Below are 18,008 nucleotides of genomic sequence, written 5' to 3'. Positions count from 1 at the left end.
GTATGGTAGTAGGTCCACCAGCCAAAGGACATCCAACCAACTTGATACAACTGTAGGGAGCATTGGAGTTAACATGGGCCAGTACCCCTGTAGAATGCCTCGACACATTGAGGCTGGGGTGGGGGGTGCAATTCAATATTAGGAAAGTGTTCTTAATGTTTTCTACACTCAGTGTATGTAGCATTCCTCAGTTATGTTACTTCGGCTTGCCACTGATTGTGGTGGCTCTCTTTTCTCTTCACAGAGTCAACAGAAGTGAAGGACAGTCTTGATGACACCCTCCATATCCCACAATGCAATTGGGGATACCAAGGACTGTGTGGGGGGCCGGGGAGAGGTCAAGGAGCATCCTGGACTGCTGAAGCACCCTGGGATACTGTAGGATCTAAGTGTTGAAGAAAGGCAGACAGTGAGATTGGAGTTTGGAGGTGCCTGGTTCGTTCTGTTATAACCAGCAGCCAGTATGGGGAGGAGGGCTATACGATGGATAGCTGGCTACCTTAGCTACTAATGTTTAATGAACTTCGATCCTCAGATTTAGTCATGAACACAAGGATCGGAATTGAACTGCTAAGAAAAAGATGAACCTGTACATAACATTTTTATACATTTTGTATCTTTTTCATCAGAGGCAAAGGAAGAAAAATAGCCCTTGAATCAAAATACCGTTCTCCTGAAACGTTTCCTAAAACCCGTCAGCTATATGTATAAAACTAGTGACAGGGGTCGGTTAGTGTTGATTGGATGAGATTGTGAGACCTGAGACATGATAGGACGAGGAAGGTGTTGGGGGCGGGTGATTGTAAACAGGAATGAATTCTATGGAAGAGGGATCTGACAGAACAAATGATTGTGAACAAGAAAGAAAGCGAACATAACTTTGATATTTGAGAGGCTTGATTATCTCATTCTTCAGTTGTCAGAATACTGTTTAGATGGAAGTGCTCTGTTAATCCAAGAAAAGACCCACTGCTTTTGAATGTCAGTCATCTATTCTGCAGCATCATATATCTCTCTCTGCGCTACTATATATCAGAAACAAAACACCAATACCGTTACATATCTAATAGTTTCTCTGCCTGATATTTGGTTCATTTTAGTGTACAAAACCCTCTGTTGGGAAAATGGTCACGTAAACCTCTGGGGTTTATAGGGGTATGAGAGGTAGAGAGAGAACACGTTTAGGTTAGCCCTAAAGTGGTGTTACATATTGGCTCTGAGATGAAAAGGCAAGATCAGAGGACGAATCACCGGTGCACCAGTTGTTCCAGGGCTATAACATGTAATAACACGACACTAAACAGACGCGTGGACCAGAGAAAGAAAAGTGGGTCAAAAAGAAAAATGAGTGAAAAAGAGAGAAGCAAACGAGGGACTATTACTCATTAGAGGAAGGACGGAAAGACAGATTGAAGAAAGACAACGACTCGTCTCTTACACCCGACAGTCTGCAAAACCTCTTTTCAACGACCTGCTTTAATCTTTTTATGTCTTTGGGTTGTGGTAAGTTAATATAAATGTGACAGTATTATTGCCAAAAAATCTCCCCAGGGTCCCCGATATCCATCCTTCGCTATATTCCATCTACATTTAACTGCTCCAGTTATTTTGCCACTGGTCAGTTCTTTTTTATATGATTAATTACTGCAGTACCGTTAACTTGTACAGACATAAGATATATATTATTTATTACTTTGTCATTTTGTGTGAGAGTGTGTTATTTATAAAAGAGAGTGTGCAGCGGTATTTGTTCAAATGTCGTTTTTTTTTTTAAACATGTAATGTTTCGTATGAGCTGACTCTCCCACTGTGACAAAATGCATTGAGAGAACAGGAAGTGTGAGAGAAAAGAGGGAAGTCATTGAAGTGTAATGATGGAGGAAAGGAGGGAGGGAGAGGAACGGGGGACTGTCAGTTTGTGTGCTTATTCTGGGGTATGTGCTCTCCCGTCGGCATGGGGGGAATTTGAAACAGCTGCTCCTCGGTTACCAACATAAAAATAAGAAATATTCCTAACAAGATGTTGTTTGAGTCCTATTTTCTGTGAGTGACATTCCCTGGTGAAAACAACCGTTTTAGCAGACTAGTTTTGACAGTTTGTTTCCGGAGGGTCTCCTCTCTTTCAGGTCTCTTTTCACATTCAGAGATCTCTACCAGACCATTAAAACAAAACTCCTACAGATCTAGGGCAACAATGAAAAGGAATACCCAAAAAAGATTTTACTAAAGTTTTCACAAATACCTGAAACTGTCAGAAACTTTTTTTTAAATCATCTTCATAAAAACATAAAAGCAACAAAATAACCGTCAAATTATTTGATCATCGCCCTCAGTGTCCTCGCTACTCGAGCACGGTCGTACCTCTTCCCCCATCTTCTTCAGCTTAGCCTGGTAGTATCTCTTTTTTAGCCTGTAGGCTTTCTCTTTCTGCCTCACCGCCTTCCTCTTGTCTTCTAAAACCTTCTGTTCCATCTGTAGGACTCTCATCCTCTGCTCATGTTCCAACTCCGACAGTTCCAGCATGCGCGGCCCGCACCGTGGGTCCTCAGACCCCCGCCCTGCTGCCGCTGCCAGAGAGGTGAGGGGTTGCGGGGCGGCCCGGGGGACGTAGGGCAGGTCAAAGTTCATGGGGCAAGAGGTGAACAGGCTGGAGGATGAGGCAGATGGGATGGGCGGAGGGAGGAAGGACGGGGATGTCCCAGACCAGGAGGTTTCACTGTGGGTGAGAGTGGAGGCGTTGGGCTGGCTGGTGGAGAAGGGGATCCGGAGGGGTCCGTCACTTCCTGCTAGTGCCGTGAAGGAGGCGATGCCGATGCTCATGGCTACCTGGTCTTTACTCTCGCTCTCCTGGGGAAGACAGACTGGGTTAGATTTCAACTGCACGGTGTCCTCTTATACTAGAAGCTCTTTCAGTGGCTCTTGAACTGTATTGGCATGTTCATATGTAAAGATCATCGTACACTAGAGGATTGTCTATGGAGATGTGCTCTAGCTGTGACACGTTACCTCATTGTGACTGTTATCAGCATCGTCCTGGTCACTCCCACTGGTCGCTGCAGTACACGTCACTAGGTCACACAGGCAGACAGCGAGACAGAGATTGGAACCGTCTCCCCGAGCACCGTATATACACGTGTGTGAGCAAATTGGTTGACAACACATCAGCCTATCATCTAAGGAATGCACGTTTGATAAATGCGTGAACTCAATATCGAGAGTAGTGTGAGAGTAGTGTGGTATTACCTGCTGTGGGGGAGCCAGGCCTGAGGCCAGTGTAGCCCACCTCTCCGTCCATGTCGTCCTGGTTGGAGATGAGGTTGGGTACCATGGCCGTAATCTCCCGCTGAACCTCGGTCAGGGCCGTGACAGGCATGCCGGCGACCACCTGCTCCTGACGCCGGTGCAGCGCCTGGCGGCTCTCCACCTTCAGCCTCTTCCACAGGGTCTTCATGGTGCCCACCGAGCTCGGTGGCCGGTCGGGGAAGGCAGCGTTGAAGGCTTCCACCACCTCGGCCCACACGGCGTTGCGGTGCACAGTAGTGTTGGTGTCCTTCCTGAAGTCCTGGACTGTGTGCACCACGCCCTGGATCCTCTGCAGGAAGTAGAGCTTCTGCTGCATGGTGAAATTGGGCGTGCGGTACGACATGGTCGTTGGTCGCCAAGGCAACGGGGTGGAGGTGAGGGTTCTAGTCCTGCTCGGGTTTGTGTGCGAGAGGGATTACAGGGCCGCAGTAGGCCAAATGGGGGCATTTCCTTCCAACCAACATACTGTATGAGGTTGATTTAGGTTTTAAGTCTTTGTGTGGTTGTTCTTTCCATGAGCATCGAGTTGATTTTGAAACTAGGGTGTTTTCAGTGAGCGTTGGTTGTGAGGTTTAGTCCAACTTGATGTCCTGTCAGAGATCATGTGGAAGAACTGCTTGGTGCGTGCATTTACTTGGTGGGTGTGTCATTGTCATGAATGGTACTGTAATCCACAGTAGGGCATCATCTTTACTGGGATAACCAGCTGTTATGCAGTGTTTAGCTACAGAAAAACGTGGGTGTCCACTGTCAAGTCAAATTACACAATGAACCGTGCTTTATGGAGCTGTGGTCCACTCTGTGATGATTCTTAATCTCTGGGTCGGGGTAGAAGAAAACAAAAGAATGAAATTCAGATTGATATGAACACTTTACAGCAAGGTTGAGATTTTTAAGAACACGTGCCATCATTCCCAAGGGATACCGAATGTTCATCCTTTCCTTTTAATAAAAGGGAATAATTCAGACCTGGGACATCAGGTGAGTGAAACTAACTACCAGGTACAAACAAAAACATAGCGTTTCGGGACGGAATTGAATAGCCTTTATATCGAATGCCTTGCTTGCTACCTAGCAGGTTAGCAAGATGACAGTAATAATGCTAGCCAAGCTAATACACCTCAAATTCCCCATATACATGCGCTTATTTGGATGTACATTTTATTTGTAAATTAAAACAAATAAACATATGATTTGTTGTTATTACTCACATGCAACCAGACAGCCAATAAGAGCGGCGAATTATCGTGGACAAACACTTTGTTGTCCTGCCACCACCACCCCCTCATGTTTGGCGGCCGGATGCGAAATTTAAACAACAAACCTGCGTATTTTACGCAAATAGCACTTTCGACTCTTTTTTTAACCAATGGCTGTCCGCTTCATTGCAAAGTGCGATGCATTATGTCAGTGTGGCTACGTTTGATTGGATGCGTGCGGAAGAAACGCATGGGTAGCTAGCTAGTTCTCAGAGAGAAGAACAGAACAAATTCACGAAAGGACAATGAATACTTTTTTGTTGTTGTCAAGAAATGAAAATATTTTCCTGGCATCTAGATAGATATGTAAGTAACTAGCCATGTTATTTCCAAGACAGTAGCCTAGGCATGACTAGCTAATTACCCTAAGTCAAATATTGTTATAACTAGCTAACGTTAGCTAGCTAGCTAACCCACTTTCATCTGCGTGACTACCTAAGTAGTTGGCTACCTAGTGTAATAAAAAGTTATTAGCATGTTTTCGGCTATATTGTATTTCCCTCCCTTGGTGTTGACAGGAAATCAGAGGTTATTGTAAGTTAGATAGCTATAAATTGTGAATATCACTGTGCTGCACTGATTGGCAATGGCAACCTCATGTTTTTCGGGTTTTCAGACATAAGAGAAACATTGAAATAATAAGAGAACGAATACCAGCTAAAGCCCCAAATTATCAAGCGCACACACATAGCTAGCTGACAGGTTGACGTCATCTCACTATGCAAAATGAGAAGATTACTAGCTAAAGTGAATGTTTCTGTATGTGTGCCAGGTTATCGGGTGCTGTTGATGAGAGGCTTTCCGCAGGGACTGTGTCAATGTCAGTGATGATGGCAATTGAGACGGCAGCCCTGGTAGTCCCTGTCACCGCACTGGAGTTCCTAAGGGAGGAGTGCCTGCTGACAGGTAGGTGATCCCTGGCTAGTTACGTAGTTATAACTGATATGCCATGGCTCATACAGCGTCACAGCTCGGCTAATGGAAAGCGCCTGCGCCCATTTTTCAACTAACCTGTTATTGGTGATACTTTCTTTATTCTCTATTTGGAAGGAAAGTACATCTTATATCAAGTGATTTTGATTGTGGAAATCTGTTCCAAAGTATTTCCACACATAATAAGAGATTTATCTGATCATATACATATGTAAGCAAGGTTTGAAATGATTAGGTTTTAGTCAAATATTATATATGTTTGGGCTTTTCGTGGTCAATTTGCAGTGTACAAATCATTTGTAATTATGTTTCGGCACCCTGACCATGCCCTCAAGAAAAAATAGGCTTGTGGCCTGCTTTATGCTAGCTACTTATCAATGTCTTTCTCCTAGCTGGAACAGCTAGCAATGGTCGAACTAGCCCGTGATTTATTAGCCAATCCCTGGCTAGACAATACAAGACCGTCCTTACTGCCTTGTCAGAGCTGCAAGGCATATTCACAGTAATGTTCAACCGCATCATCAATAAGTGCATCGATGACGGTGTCCCCACAGTGACCGTACGTACATACCCCAACCAGAAGCCATGGATTACAGGCAACATCCGCACTGAGTTAAAGGCTAGAGCTACCACTTTCAAGGAGCAGGACTCTAACCCAGAAGCTTAAAAGAAATCCTGCTATGCTTTCCGACGAACCATCAAACAGAAAAAGCATCAATTCAGGACTTAAGATTGAATTGTACTACACCGGCTCTGACGCTCGTCGGATGTGTCAGGGCTTGCAAACCATTACAGACTACAAAGGGAAGCACAGCCAGAGCTGCCCAGTGACATGCGCCTACCAGACGAGCTAAACTACTTCTATGCTCCCTTCGAGGCAAATAACACTGAAACATGCATGAGAGCACCAACTGTTCTGTAAGACTGTGTGATCACCCTCTCCGAAGCCGATGTGAGTAAGACCTTTAGACAGGTCAACATTCACATAGCCACAGGGCCAGACAGATTACCAGGACGTGTACTGCGAGCATGCGCTGACCAACTGGCAAGTGTCTTCACTGACATTTTCAAATTCTCCCTGTCCGAGTCTGTAATAGCAACATGTTTTAAGCAGACCACCATAGTTCATGTGCCCAAGATCACTAAGGTAACCTGCCTAAATGACTACCAAACCGTAGCACTCACGTCTGTAGCCATGATGTGCTTTGAAAGACTGATCATGGCTCACATCAACACCATGATCCCTGAAACCCTAGACCCACTCCAATTTGCATACGGCCCGACAGATCCACAGATGATGCAATCTCTGTTGCACTCCACACTGCCCTTTCCCACCTGGACAAAAGGAACCTCACCTATGTGAGGAATCTCACCTATTCTCACCTATGTGAGAATGTTATTCATTGACTACAGCTCAGCGTTCAACACCATAGTGCAATAATCAATAATCTAAGGAGCCTGGGATTAAACACCTCCCTCTGCAACTGGATTCTGGGCTTCCTGACGGCCGCCCCCAGGTGGTAAGGGTAGGTAACAACACATCCACCACGCTGATCCTCAACACGGGCCCCTCAGGGGTGCGTGCTCAGCCCCCTCCTGTACTCCCTGTTCACTCATGACTGCAAGACCAGGCACAACTCCACCACCATCATTAAGTTTGCCGATGACACAACAGCGGTAGGCCTGATCACCGACAACAACGAGACAGCCTATAGGGAGGAGGTCAGAGACCTGGCCGTGTGCTGCAAGGACAACAACCTCTCCCTCAACATGATCAAGACAAAGGAGAGGATTGTGGACTACAGGAAAAAGAGGATCGGAGCACACCCCCCATTCTCATCGATGGGGATGCAGTGGAGCAGGTTGAGAGCTTCAAGTTCCTTGGTGTCCACATCACCAATAAAGAACATGGTCCAAGCACACCAAGACAGTCGTGAAGAGGGCACGACAAAACCTATTCCCCCTCAGGAGACTGAAAAGATTTGGTATGAGTCCTCAGATTCTCAAATGGTTCTACAGCTGCACCATTGAGAGCATCTTGACTGGCTACGTCATTGCCTGGCATAGCATTAGCACCGCCCTCGATCGCATGGTGCTACAGAGGTTGGTGTGGACAGCCCAGTACATCACTTGGACCGAGCTCCCTACCATCCAGGATATCTGTGTCAAGCGATGTGGTAGAAATGCCCGGAAAATCATTATAGACTCCAACCACCCAAGCCATAGACTATTCTCTCTGCTTCCGTACGGCAAGCCGTACCGGTGCATCAAGTCTGGCACCAACAGACTCTTGAATGGCTTCTATCCACAAGCAATAAAAATCTAACAAAAATAGCTACACAGACTATATGAGTTAAGCTTGTTGACCTTTTATTTATATTTTTGCACTGTCTCTATGCACACTCAGAGGGCCCTACACACTCACTCTCACACACACACACACACACACACACACACACACACACACTCCATCTGCTCAATCGCACATAATATGCACATACATTTATACTGACTCTACACACCCACACATCCACTCACATACAAGCTGCTGCTATTCTGTTTATCTTCTATCCTGTTGCCTAGTCCCCTCACCCCTATACATATATACCTCCATCACTCCAGTATCCCTGCACATTGTAAATATGGTATTGAACTGACCCTGTATATAGTATGGTATTGAACTGACCCTGTATATAGTATGGTATTGAACTGACCCTGTATATAGTATGGTATTGAACTGACCCGGTATATAGTATGGTATTGAACTGACCCGGTATATAGTATGGTATTGAACTGACCCTGTATATAGTATGGTATTGAACTGACCCGGTATATAGTATGGTATTGAACTGACCCTGTATATAGTATGTTATTGAACTGACCCGGTATATAGTATGGTATTGAACTGACCCTGTATATAGTATGGTATTGAACTGACCATATATATAGTATGGTATTGAACTGACCCTGTATATAGTATGGTATTGAACTGACCCTGTATATAGTATGGTATTGAACTGACCCTGTATATAGTATGGTATTGAACTGACCCTGTATATAGTATGGTATTGAACTGACCCTGTATATAGTATGGTATTGAACTGACCCTGTATATAGTATGGTATTGAACTGACCCTGTATATAGTATGGTATTGAACTGACCCTGTATATAGTATGGTATTGAACTGACCCGGTATATAGTATGGTATTGAACTGACCCTGTATATAGTATGTTATTGAACTGACCCGGTATATAGTATGGTATTGAACTGACCCGGTATATAGTATGGTATTGAACTGACCCGGTATATAGTATGGTATTGAACTGACCCTGTATATAGTATGGTATTGAATTGACCCGGTATATAGTATGGTATTGAACTGACCCGGTATATAGTATGGTATTGAACTGACCCTGTATATAGTATGTTATTGAACTGACCCGGTATATAGTATGGTATTGAACTGACCCGGTATATAGTATGGTATTGAACTGACCCTGCATATAGTATGTTATTGAACTGACCCGGTATATAGTATGGTATTGAACTGACCCGGTATATAGTATGGTATTGAACTGACCCTGTATATAGTATGGTATTGAACTGACCCTGTATATAGTATGTTACTTACTTATTGTGTTCTTCATATTTCTTCTTATTTCTCGTGTGTTTTTTCTCATATTACATTGCTACTGATTATTGCATTGTTGGGTTTTGAGTTTGCAAGAAAGGTATTTCACTGTGCTAGTGATTGTGACATTAAAAACCCTTGCATGATCAATCTGATCTGGGCCATGTTCCAAATACTTATAAATTGTATCCTTCCTCTCTTCCTTTGTCCCTTCCTATGCACTGTCATTAAGTGCGATTAGATATTTGACATGTGCATGCGTCCATACAGGTGAGGGTCCGATCCTGACAGTGTACCGCCTCCAATCTCAGTCCAAAGCCTCCACCTCACTGAGCGTGCTCCTCAACTACCGCATCCATGGGATTCGTCCCAAACCACAGACAGGAGACAGACGGACCAGTGACCCAGACGATGAGGTGGTAGTGTTTGGAGGGAAGGCTGTGCGCTTGCTGAGGCTGAGTGCTGGAGGGCAGAGGCTAGAGCCGCTGGGCCCCCTCATGGAGCTGCCCGACTGGGCCCTGGATGTCCGCTGGGTCTCTGGAGAGAAAGGTCCACTCCTCGGCGTGGCTCTGGCCCACAACGCTGCTCTGTTGCTGGATCCTGTTGAGGGCTGCGTCCTGGCCCTCTGCTCTTGCCAGGAGGGGTGTTTGCTGTACTCCGCCCTGCTCCTGGGTGGGAACTGGGAGGACTCTGTCCTGGTTGGGGGGACAGTGTTCAACCAGCTGGTGCTCTGGAGGCCAGGAGGGGCACAGCCGGGCAGGAAGGCCCCAGTGGAGAGGCGTCTGCCAGGTCACAGTGGCGTCATCTTTAGCCTCTGTTACCGCCGGGAGACTGGCTGGCTGGCCTCCGCCTCGGACGACCGCAGTGTGAGGGTCTGGGGGGTGGGGGACCTGGGGGGTGTTGGAGGGGGGTGTGGAGACCCCAGCCCGACGTGTCTGCGGGTGTTGTATGGACACCAAGCCAGGGTGTTTTCCGTCAAGCTGTCCCCTGGACGGGTGTACAGCGCTGGGGAGGACGGGGCCTGTCTGCTGTGGGACTGGGGAGGTGGGGGGAGGGTGGCTCGGACACTGAAAGGCCACCGGTCCGGGGGGGTGAGGGCGCTGGCAGTCAGTGAGGGAGGGGACGGCCAGGGCAGGTGGGTGGCCACCGGAGGGGCAGATGGAGGGATCCGCCTGTGGCGGGTGGGGGGGGAGGAGGAGAAGGGAGATGCAGAGGGAGGGCAGGGGGACACAGAGATCCTGGTGGACCTAGGCTTCCAGGGCCGAGGCGTCCCCAAGGTGGTGGGTGTGGTGGGGGATGGGCACTGGATCCAGGGCAGGGTGGTGGTGAACACAGACCATGGGGAGGTCTACCTCTATGAGGGGGGGCGGTGGGGTCTCCTATGGGAGGGGGGCCCTGAGTTCCAGTCCTATTGTGTGATGGAGGTGCTACAGGTGAGGGGTTGGGGGGCTGCTGCATCCAGGGAGGGGCTGTGTGCTTTAGGCAGCCTCGGTGGAGGGGTGCAGGTCTTCCCCCTGTCACAGCCTGGCGCGGGGGTGTTGCTGAGGGCAGGGCCAGGGAAAGTTCACAGTGTGCTGTGGGTGAAGTGCCAGGCAGAGGGGCAGGGGCGAGGGGGATACCTGCTGGCATCCGGAGCAGAGGGCCTGGTCCATCGTTGGCAGGTGGAGGTAGAGATGAGAGACACTGGACTGGCTCTCAGGGTAGAACCACTCCGTCCTCTCCTTCTGCCTCCCTGTGCCAAACGCTGGCTCACTGCTGTAGTTTACCTCAACCGCCCACAGGGGGCACTGTGGGTATGTGGAGACAGGAGAGGATCACTGCTGCTGTTTGAAGAGAGTGAACACCACCAAGAGAATAAGAGGGGAGCTGGAGAAGAGCATGAGGATGAAGAGAGGGGAAGAGAGGCACATAATGGGCTGGTTGAAAGCCATGATGAAAAGGGGGACGTGGTAGTCGGAGAGGAGGATGAGGAGAGAGAGGCCAGCAGGGCAGGGCTGACCCTCCAGCCTGTGAGCTCTCTGTTCGGGGTGCATGGAAAGCAGGGGGTGACGTGGGTGTCGGAGCACCGGGGGCTGCTGTACAGTGCGGGGAGAGATGGCTGTGTGAGAGTCCTCCGGGTTGGACCAGAGGGACTGGAGGTTTTGAGGGTCCAGCGGGCCTGCAGGGGGATGGAGTGGCTGGAGAGAGTTCTGCTTCTGGAACCCCAGGACTCTGAAGAGGAGCAGAGGGCCCAGGAACCAGAAGGAAGTGGGAAAGAGGCCCGCTTTGTGATCGTGGGCTTCCATTCGGTCCACTTTGTAGTGTGGGACCCCGTGAGGCAGGAGAAGCTGCTCTCAGTGCCCTGTGGAGGAGGCCATCGGTCCTGGAGCTACTGCCCCCACCAGGACGGCCTCTCTACGGGCCAGGGGGCCCTAGTGTTCATCAAGCAGGGGGTGGTCCTGGCATCTAAACCCTCTGGGGAAGCACCCAGCCGGGCAGGGAGCCTGGACCTGAGACAGGGGCTGCACGGCAGGGGAGTGGGCTGTGTGTGTCGCTTGGGGGTAGTGGGGGAGGCTGGAGAGGGCCGCTGGGAGGTGCTGGTGACCGGAGGAGAGGACACCAGTTTGACCGTCCTGGCGGTCCAACCGCAGACGGGCGCGGTCAGAGTGCTGTCGGTCATCACTGACCACATCTCGAATGTTCGGACTCTGACAGCACTCAAACGTTTGGATGGAAGGACTGACAGAGGGACAGATGAACAGACAGAGTCCCTCTCTGCCCTGCTGGTATCTGCAGGTGGGCGCGCACAGATGCAGTGCTACCGGCTGCTGATTGGAGGAAATGGACAGTTAGGCTTGCCCTCCTGTCAGGTGATACAGGTGGCCAGCCACCGATTGGACGATCAGTGGGAGAGAATGCGGAACCGACACAAGACTGTGAAAATGGACGCAGAAACCAGGTGTTTGAACTTGTACTTTATATAAATGCTCGCTTTTCATTCTCTCACAAGCACAATCTGATGTTTTACTCTGCTGTTTGTGTTTTCAGGTACATGTCCATTGCCGTGGTGGATGATGGGACAGAGACGGTCCTCCTGGCGTTGGCCTGCAGTGATGGAGCTGTGAGGTACACTATCATTATTCTACCAGTCAAATTCATGAGGTACACAAAAGATTAGGACCTAGTGTTTTTATTTGACCCCTTTCCTAAAGTATGTCTGTCTTTCCCTCTCTCTCTCTTTCTTTCTTGGTCCTCTCTCTCTCTCTCTCTCTCTCTTGCTCTCTCTCTTGCTCTTTCTCTCTTGCTCTCTCTCTCTCTTGCTCTTTCTCTCTTGCTCTCTCTCTCTCTTGCTCTCTCTCTCTCTCTTGCTCTCTCTCCCTCTTGCTCTCTCTCTCTCTTGCTCTCTCTCCCTCTTGCTCTCTCTCTCTCATGCTCTCTCTCTCTCTTGCTTTCTCTCTCTCTCTTGCTCTCTCTCTCTCTCTTGCTCTCTCTCTCTCTCTTGCTCTTGCTCTTTCTCTCTTGCTCTCTCTCTCTCTTGCTCTTTCTCTCTTGCTCTCTCTCTCTCTTGCTCTCTCTCTCTCTCTTGCTCTTTCTCTCTTGCTCTCTCTCTCTTGCTCTCTCTCTCTCTTGCTCTCTCTCTCTCTCTTGCTCTCTCTCTCTCTTGCTCTCTCTCTCTCTCTTGCTCTCTCTCTTGCTCTTGCTCTTTCTCTCTTGCTCTCTCTCTCTCTCTTGCTCTCTCTCTCTCTCTTGCTCTTGCTCTTTCTCTCTCTCACTCTCTTTCTCTCACTCTCTTTCTCTCTTTCTTTCTCTCTCTCTTGCTCTTTCTCTCTCTCTCTCTCGGTCATCTCTCTCTTTCTTTCTCATTCTTCTCTCTCTCTCACTCCCTCTCTCTCTCTTTCTTTCTAGTTCCTCTCTGTCTGTCTCTCTCTCTCTCTCTCTTGCTCTCTCTCTCTCGCTCCCCCCCTCTCTCTCTCTCTTGCTCTCTCTCTCTCCTTCTCTCCCTCTCTCTTGCTCTCTCTCTCTCCCTCTCTCCCTCTCTCAGGCTCTTCTCAGTCAGTGAGTTGAGGGGAAAGTTTGAGCTCCTGTGGGAGAGCTTCCACCATGAGAGATGTGTACTCAGCATCGCCCCCTGCAGCCTGGAGGATGGACACGGCTATCGGTGAGGCACTGGGGGGGCTGACGGCTCCATGACAGGTTGCAAAGGCAACGCAACACAAGATGCTATTCATGTTCTGAATAACCCACATTTTCCCTCATCGTCATTTTGACCTCCTCATAATAACATCAGCCGAACATTCTCTCACCTCTCTGTCTCCCTCAGACGTGTGTTCCTCTTCAGCGCAGCCACAGATGGAAGGATAGCAGTGTGGGATATGAGCACCGTAGTCAACTCAGACAAGCCCCCTACTGCGGCCCTAGCCCCAACCAGACCCTGTCTGACAGTCCCCGCCCACCAGAGTGGAGTCAACACCCTGGCCGTATGGGAGGAGGGCCTTGGGGCGGGACATACAGACGGAGCCCGGATAACATTGGCCAGCGGAGGAGATGACGGACAGCTGTCAGTAGCACTCATCGGGGTGCAGTACCAGGGGGAGGCGGTAGGGGGCAGCAGAGTGTGTCTACAGCTCCAGTCTCAGTGGTCAGTGGCGTTAGCCCACGCTGCCCCTCTGACCGCCCTGAGGATGCTGAACCCAGGCCTGTTAGTGTCCACATCCCCTGACCAGAGGGTGTGTCTGTGGAGGCTGGCCACTACCGGACTCAGCCAACAGGGAGCGCTCGTCTCCCATGTGGCAGACGCAGCAGGGCTGGAGGTTTGGATTGAGGCTGGGGTTGGGTCTGTGTCTGAATGTGGGGACAGGGGCTGGGTGGTTGTCTGTGGACAGGGGTTACAGCTGCTGAAGGTGACCGACATGGAGGATGGAGGGAACAGGGAGGACAAAACTGGAAGAAAGAGCTGTGTGGGAGGGAGGGAGGAGTGTGTGAAAGTGTCTTTACAACAGCGTTGTCTGGATGACAAGACAACATGACCTGTTGTGAACTGGACCCGTGAACAAGATTAGTTTATTTGAATATCTGAAATGGTTTACGGTCTAAATGACCCAAAGAACCCAAACGCCTTCATTGCATAATGTACATTTGGATTTGAAATAAACTTAATTTAAATCAAGATATTTTTCTCAAATGATTTATAGATTTATGGCTGCTTGTGGTGTACTGCTTCTGCTTGTGTGGCAGTCAGGGCTAGGGAAGTGGGAGTAATCAACTGACTTGAGTGTGTGTGTGTGGGGGGGGGGGGGGTAGTAATGTACTCCACCTCTGTAATGTGAAATGGAGGTCTGGATGGGGGTCAGTACACAGGTTTAGGTGGGGCAGGACTGCAGTAGATGAACATGAATATTTTATTCACGTCTCCGATTGCCTTTCATCCAGCATCCGTCAGTGTGCCAACTTCCCTGATGAGAATCAGAGAGAGAGAGAGAGAGAGCTAGATGGAGCAAGGAGGTGATGCCTTCTGAACGATGACGTATACAAACCAATGTATATGGGAATTACTCTGCAAAATAGCTGGATTGGAGTTGTTTCAGAAAAGACCTGTAATTCAACTGTCGTATGCTGAAATCACCCGGGGAAAGATCAATGTGAAGCGTGAGAGAGGACTCGTGGAAGGGATCTATTGATGCGTGGGAGGGATCTATTGATGCGTGGGAGGGATCTATTGATGCGTGGGAGGGAGTCGGTGCTGAAGGGTGAAGTAACTTCGCTGTGAGCTCAGTTGAACGGAAGGCGTTGTCTGCCGAAAGATTAAAGACGAGAAAGGAAGAGTTTGTGTGTGTGTGTAGCGGTGTGAGGGATGCCTCGGCGTAGTGGGGCCCGTGACAACGGGGCTGAGGTGAGCCAGCGAACCCCCCGAGGGAGGAGAAAAGACCCCCAAGTTGAGGAGCCTTCCACACCCACCAGAGAGGTACAGTACTACAAACTGGTGACACTGTTGACCAAGTTGCTGTGTATTTATCATGGAGATAAACTGATCTCTCTGCTCTGTCATCACAGGCCACAGGATCTATGATGCCACAGGATCGGTTGCCTATGATTGGCTCCTCTGGGAGTAAGCCAGCAGGTGCAGTGAACTAACTATAATTTCTATTTAGGCCTTTTCCCAATTAGATTGGCTCTACTTCTGCGTCCTCTCTGGCCTCCTTTTTGAAAAATGTCAAAGGTAATCGAGGAGAGGCGGCAAGGAGAGGAAAAGTGGACAGAAATGCGCTCGTATGAAATTAGATATTCAAAACTCTTCTGTGAAGTAATCCGGTAGGATGCACTTGTGCCTCCTCGCCTTAAGGAGGCTATCGAAGAGGGGAGGACCATCTTCCCTTTGCCTACTAACGAATTGACACACTCCTCGGCCACTTCGGGGTTTCGGGGTCACGGAGGAGACCTCCTAGGGAGCGTCTTCAAATAGATAACAAGAACAAGAAAACGCCCCTTGTGTTGCTATTTTGACTTCCAATCCAGTATCTATTTGAAGACGTTCCTTAGGAGCAGCATGCAGTGAACAGACATACTGCCTTTCCAATAAAGAAAAGTGCTGGCATGTAATATGGACACTGCAACATCAGTGTTAACATTATCAGTCCATGTCAGATGCTAACTGGTCTAAGAGACCTGCTCCTGTCTCCTCTCCTGTCTCCTCCCCTGTCTCTTCTCCTGTCTCCTCTCCTGTCTCCTCTCCTGTCTCTTCTCCTGTCTCCTCTCCTGTCTCCACTCCTGTCTCCACTCCTGTCTCCACTCCTGTCTCCTCTCCTGTCTCCACTCCTGTCTCCACTCCTGTCTCCTCTGCTGTCTCCACTCCTGTCTCCTCTCCTGTCTCCACTCCTGTCTCCTCTCCTGTCTCCTGTCTCCACTCCTGTCTCCCCTCCTGTCTCCTCTCCTGTCTCCTCTCCTGTCTCATCTCCTGTCTCCCCTCCTGTCTCCTCTCCTGTCTCCACTCCTGTCTCCTGTCTCCTCTCCTGTCTCCTCTACTGTCTCCTCTCCTGTCTCCTGTCTCCTCTCCTGTCTCCTCTCCTGTCTCCTCTCCTGTCTCCACTCCTGTCTCCTGTCTCGTCTCCTGTCTCCCCTCCTGTCTCATCTCCTGTCTCCCCTCCTGTCTCCTCTCCTGTCTCCACTCCTGTCTCCTCTCCTGTCTCCTCTCCTGTCTCCTCTCCTGTCTCCTGTCTCCTCTCCTGTCTCCTCTCCTGTCTCCCCTCCTGTCTCCTCTCCTGTCTCATCTCCTGTCTCCCCTCCTGTCTCATCTCCTGTCTCCCCTCCTGTCTCCTCTCCTGTCTCCACTCCTGTCTCCTCTCCTGTCTCCTCTCCTGTCTCCTGTCTCCTCTCCTGTCTCCTCTCCTGTCTCCACTCCTGTCTCCTCTCCTGTCTCCACTCTGTGTTTCCACTCCTGTCTCCTCTCTCCACTCCGCTCCTCTCTGTTGGCTGTCAAGTCTTAGTTTTCCTCTGACTTTGTCCTCTGTCAACACACAGACACTTGATCATATCAACCGAGAGACACAGGGCAAGAAGAGCGGGCAAGAACTAGAGCAAGGAAATCCACATGAAAAATGATTCCCTTTGTACACTGTGTACAAAACATTAGGAACACCTTCCTAATACTGAGTGGCACCCTCTTTTGCCCTCAGAACAGCCTCAATTTATCAGGGGCATGGAATCTACAACGTGTTGAAAGTGTTTCACATGGATGCTGGCCCATGTTGGCTCCAATCCTTCCCACAGTTATGTCAAGTTGGCCAGATGGCAAACTGTTGAGCGTGACAAACCCAGCAGCGTTGCAGTTCTTGACACAAACCGGTGCGCCTGGCACCTAATACCATACGCCATTCAAAGACACTTAAATCTTTTGTCTTGTCCATTCACCCTCTGAATGGCACACACACACACACAATCCATGTCTCAATTGTCTCGAGGCTTAAAAATCCTTCTTTAACCTGTCTCCCATCCCCTTCATCTACATTAATAAAAGTGGATTGAACAAGTGACATAAATAAGGGATCATTTCACTCGGTCAGCCTATGTCATGAAAAAAGCAGGTGTTCCTAATTGTTTTGTACAGTCAGTGTGTCGCCTATGCTTGATTTAGTAAAACACTTTTATACACATGAATACTTTGCTGGCACATTTACTATACAAATTCAAAGACAACCTCGCCCTATGTCAACTGTATATCAGTGAGAAACGAAGGTACTTCGAAGCTGAAATCCATGAAGGGGGAAACAGCGCCACTGTTCGGCCCCCAGCGCCTTTGTTATTGTTTTTGTTTTGTTGATGAAACGAAAAGAGAGAGGAGCGTCTAGCATCGTGTGGTTAAAAAAAAAAGTCACATGACATATTCTGCAGTTCTAATCACGCGTGCAATGATGTCCTTAGGGAAAGACAGTGTTCGTTGTTTGAGAACTCATTTGTCTGTTTGAACATTTACTGCCTTGTCTGTTCAACATGGAAGAATCTCCCCTCCTCCACAGCCAAGCCAACTATGACAACCCACCAGCACCCCTCTCAGGCCGCACGGAGGAAGCGCACCCAGACGGGCCAGACCTCCGCCAACCTTCCCCCGGACAGCATGACCCCGTGGGGCGGACTGTCCCTGTCCGAATCCTCCTTCACCAGCATCCCTCCGCCCCCGCCCGCCCCTCTCCCCACACCCCTGCCCCCCCAACTCCCCCGACACCCGTCGGGGGGTGTCGGTGTCCAGGGCCCTGCCCCCTCGCCCCCGGTCACAGCTCCCACGGAGGGGAGCAGGGCCGTGAGGGTGAGGCGCAGGGTGCCCCCCCAGCACAGGCTCCCCCGTGCCCCCCGCTTGCCCCCACTCAGACCCGTCACCAACCTCAGCTTCTCTCGCAGCTTCACCTTCTC

General features: G+C 49.4%; 3 protein-coding genes across 4 annotated transcripts in view; 2 read left to right on the top strand and 1 right to left on the bottom strand.

Moving 5' to 3' along the window:
- LOC109906977 (cadherin EGF LAG seven-pass G-type receptor 3) overlaps positions 1–2,013 on the top strand; it is a 58,406-nt gene extending 56,393 nt beyond the window's left edge. Inside the window, 1 exon segment of the mRNA XM_031793304.1 lies at positions 245–2,013. Within this exon segment, the coding sequence (XP_031649164.1) occupies positions 245–272 (28 nt within the window). The 3' untranslated portion in view covers positions 273–2,013.
- Positions 1,457–4,606, bottom strand: fsbp (fibrinogen silencer binding protein). 2 transcript variants are annotated; one of them, XM_031794012.1, is made up of 4 exons: positions 4,515–4,606; positions 3,244–4,121; positions 3,007–3,110; positions 1,457–2,847 (listed from the first exon to the last, which is right to left on the bottom strand). In XM_031794012.1, the coding sequence occupies exons 2-4, from the start codon at positions 3,644–3,646 to the stop codon at positions 2,308–2,310; spliced, it is 1,047 nt and encodes a 348-aa protein (XP_031649872.1). In that variant the 5' UTR covers positions 3,647–4,121; positions 4,515–4,606; the 3' UTR covers positions 1,457–2,307. The 2 variants fall into 2 exon arrangements, with proteins under 2 accessions (XP_031649872.1, XP_020361663.1); XM_020506074.2 differs by having other exon boundaries at positions 3,007–3,068.
- Positions 4,607–4,675: 69 nt separating this feature from the next.
- On the top strand, positions 4,676–14,274 carry wdr6 (WD repeat domain 6). Its single transcript, XM_031794011.1, has 6 exons — positions 4,676–4,868; positions 5,335–5,468; positions 9,399–12,066; positions 12,156–12,233; positions 13,150–13,266; positions 13,429–14,274. Coding segments are annotated over exons 1-6 (3,705 nt in total). The 5' UTR covers positions 4,676–4,866; the 3' UTR covers positions 14,135–14,274.
- Positions 14,275–18,008: the final 3,734 nt, after the last annotated feature.

The sequence above is a fragment of the Oncorhynchus kisutch genome, linkage group LG17 (genome assembly GCF_002021735.2).
Source record: "Oncorhynchus kisutch isolate 150728-3 linkage group LG17, Okis_V2, whole genome shotgun sequence".
In the NCBI taxonomy this organism is placed as follows: Eukaryota; Metazoa; Chordata; class Actinopteri; order Salmoniformes; family Salmonidae; genus Oncorhynchus; species Oncorhynchus kisutch.
Note: the sequence above shows the minus strand (reverse complement) of the source record. Positions and strands in the feature narration are given on the sequence as shown.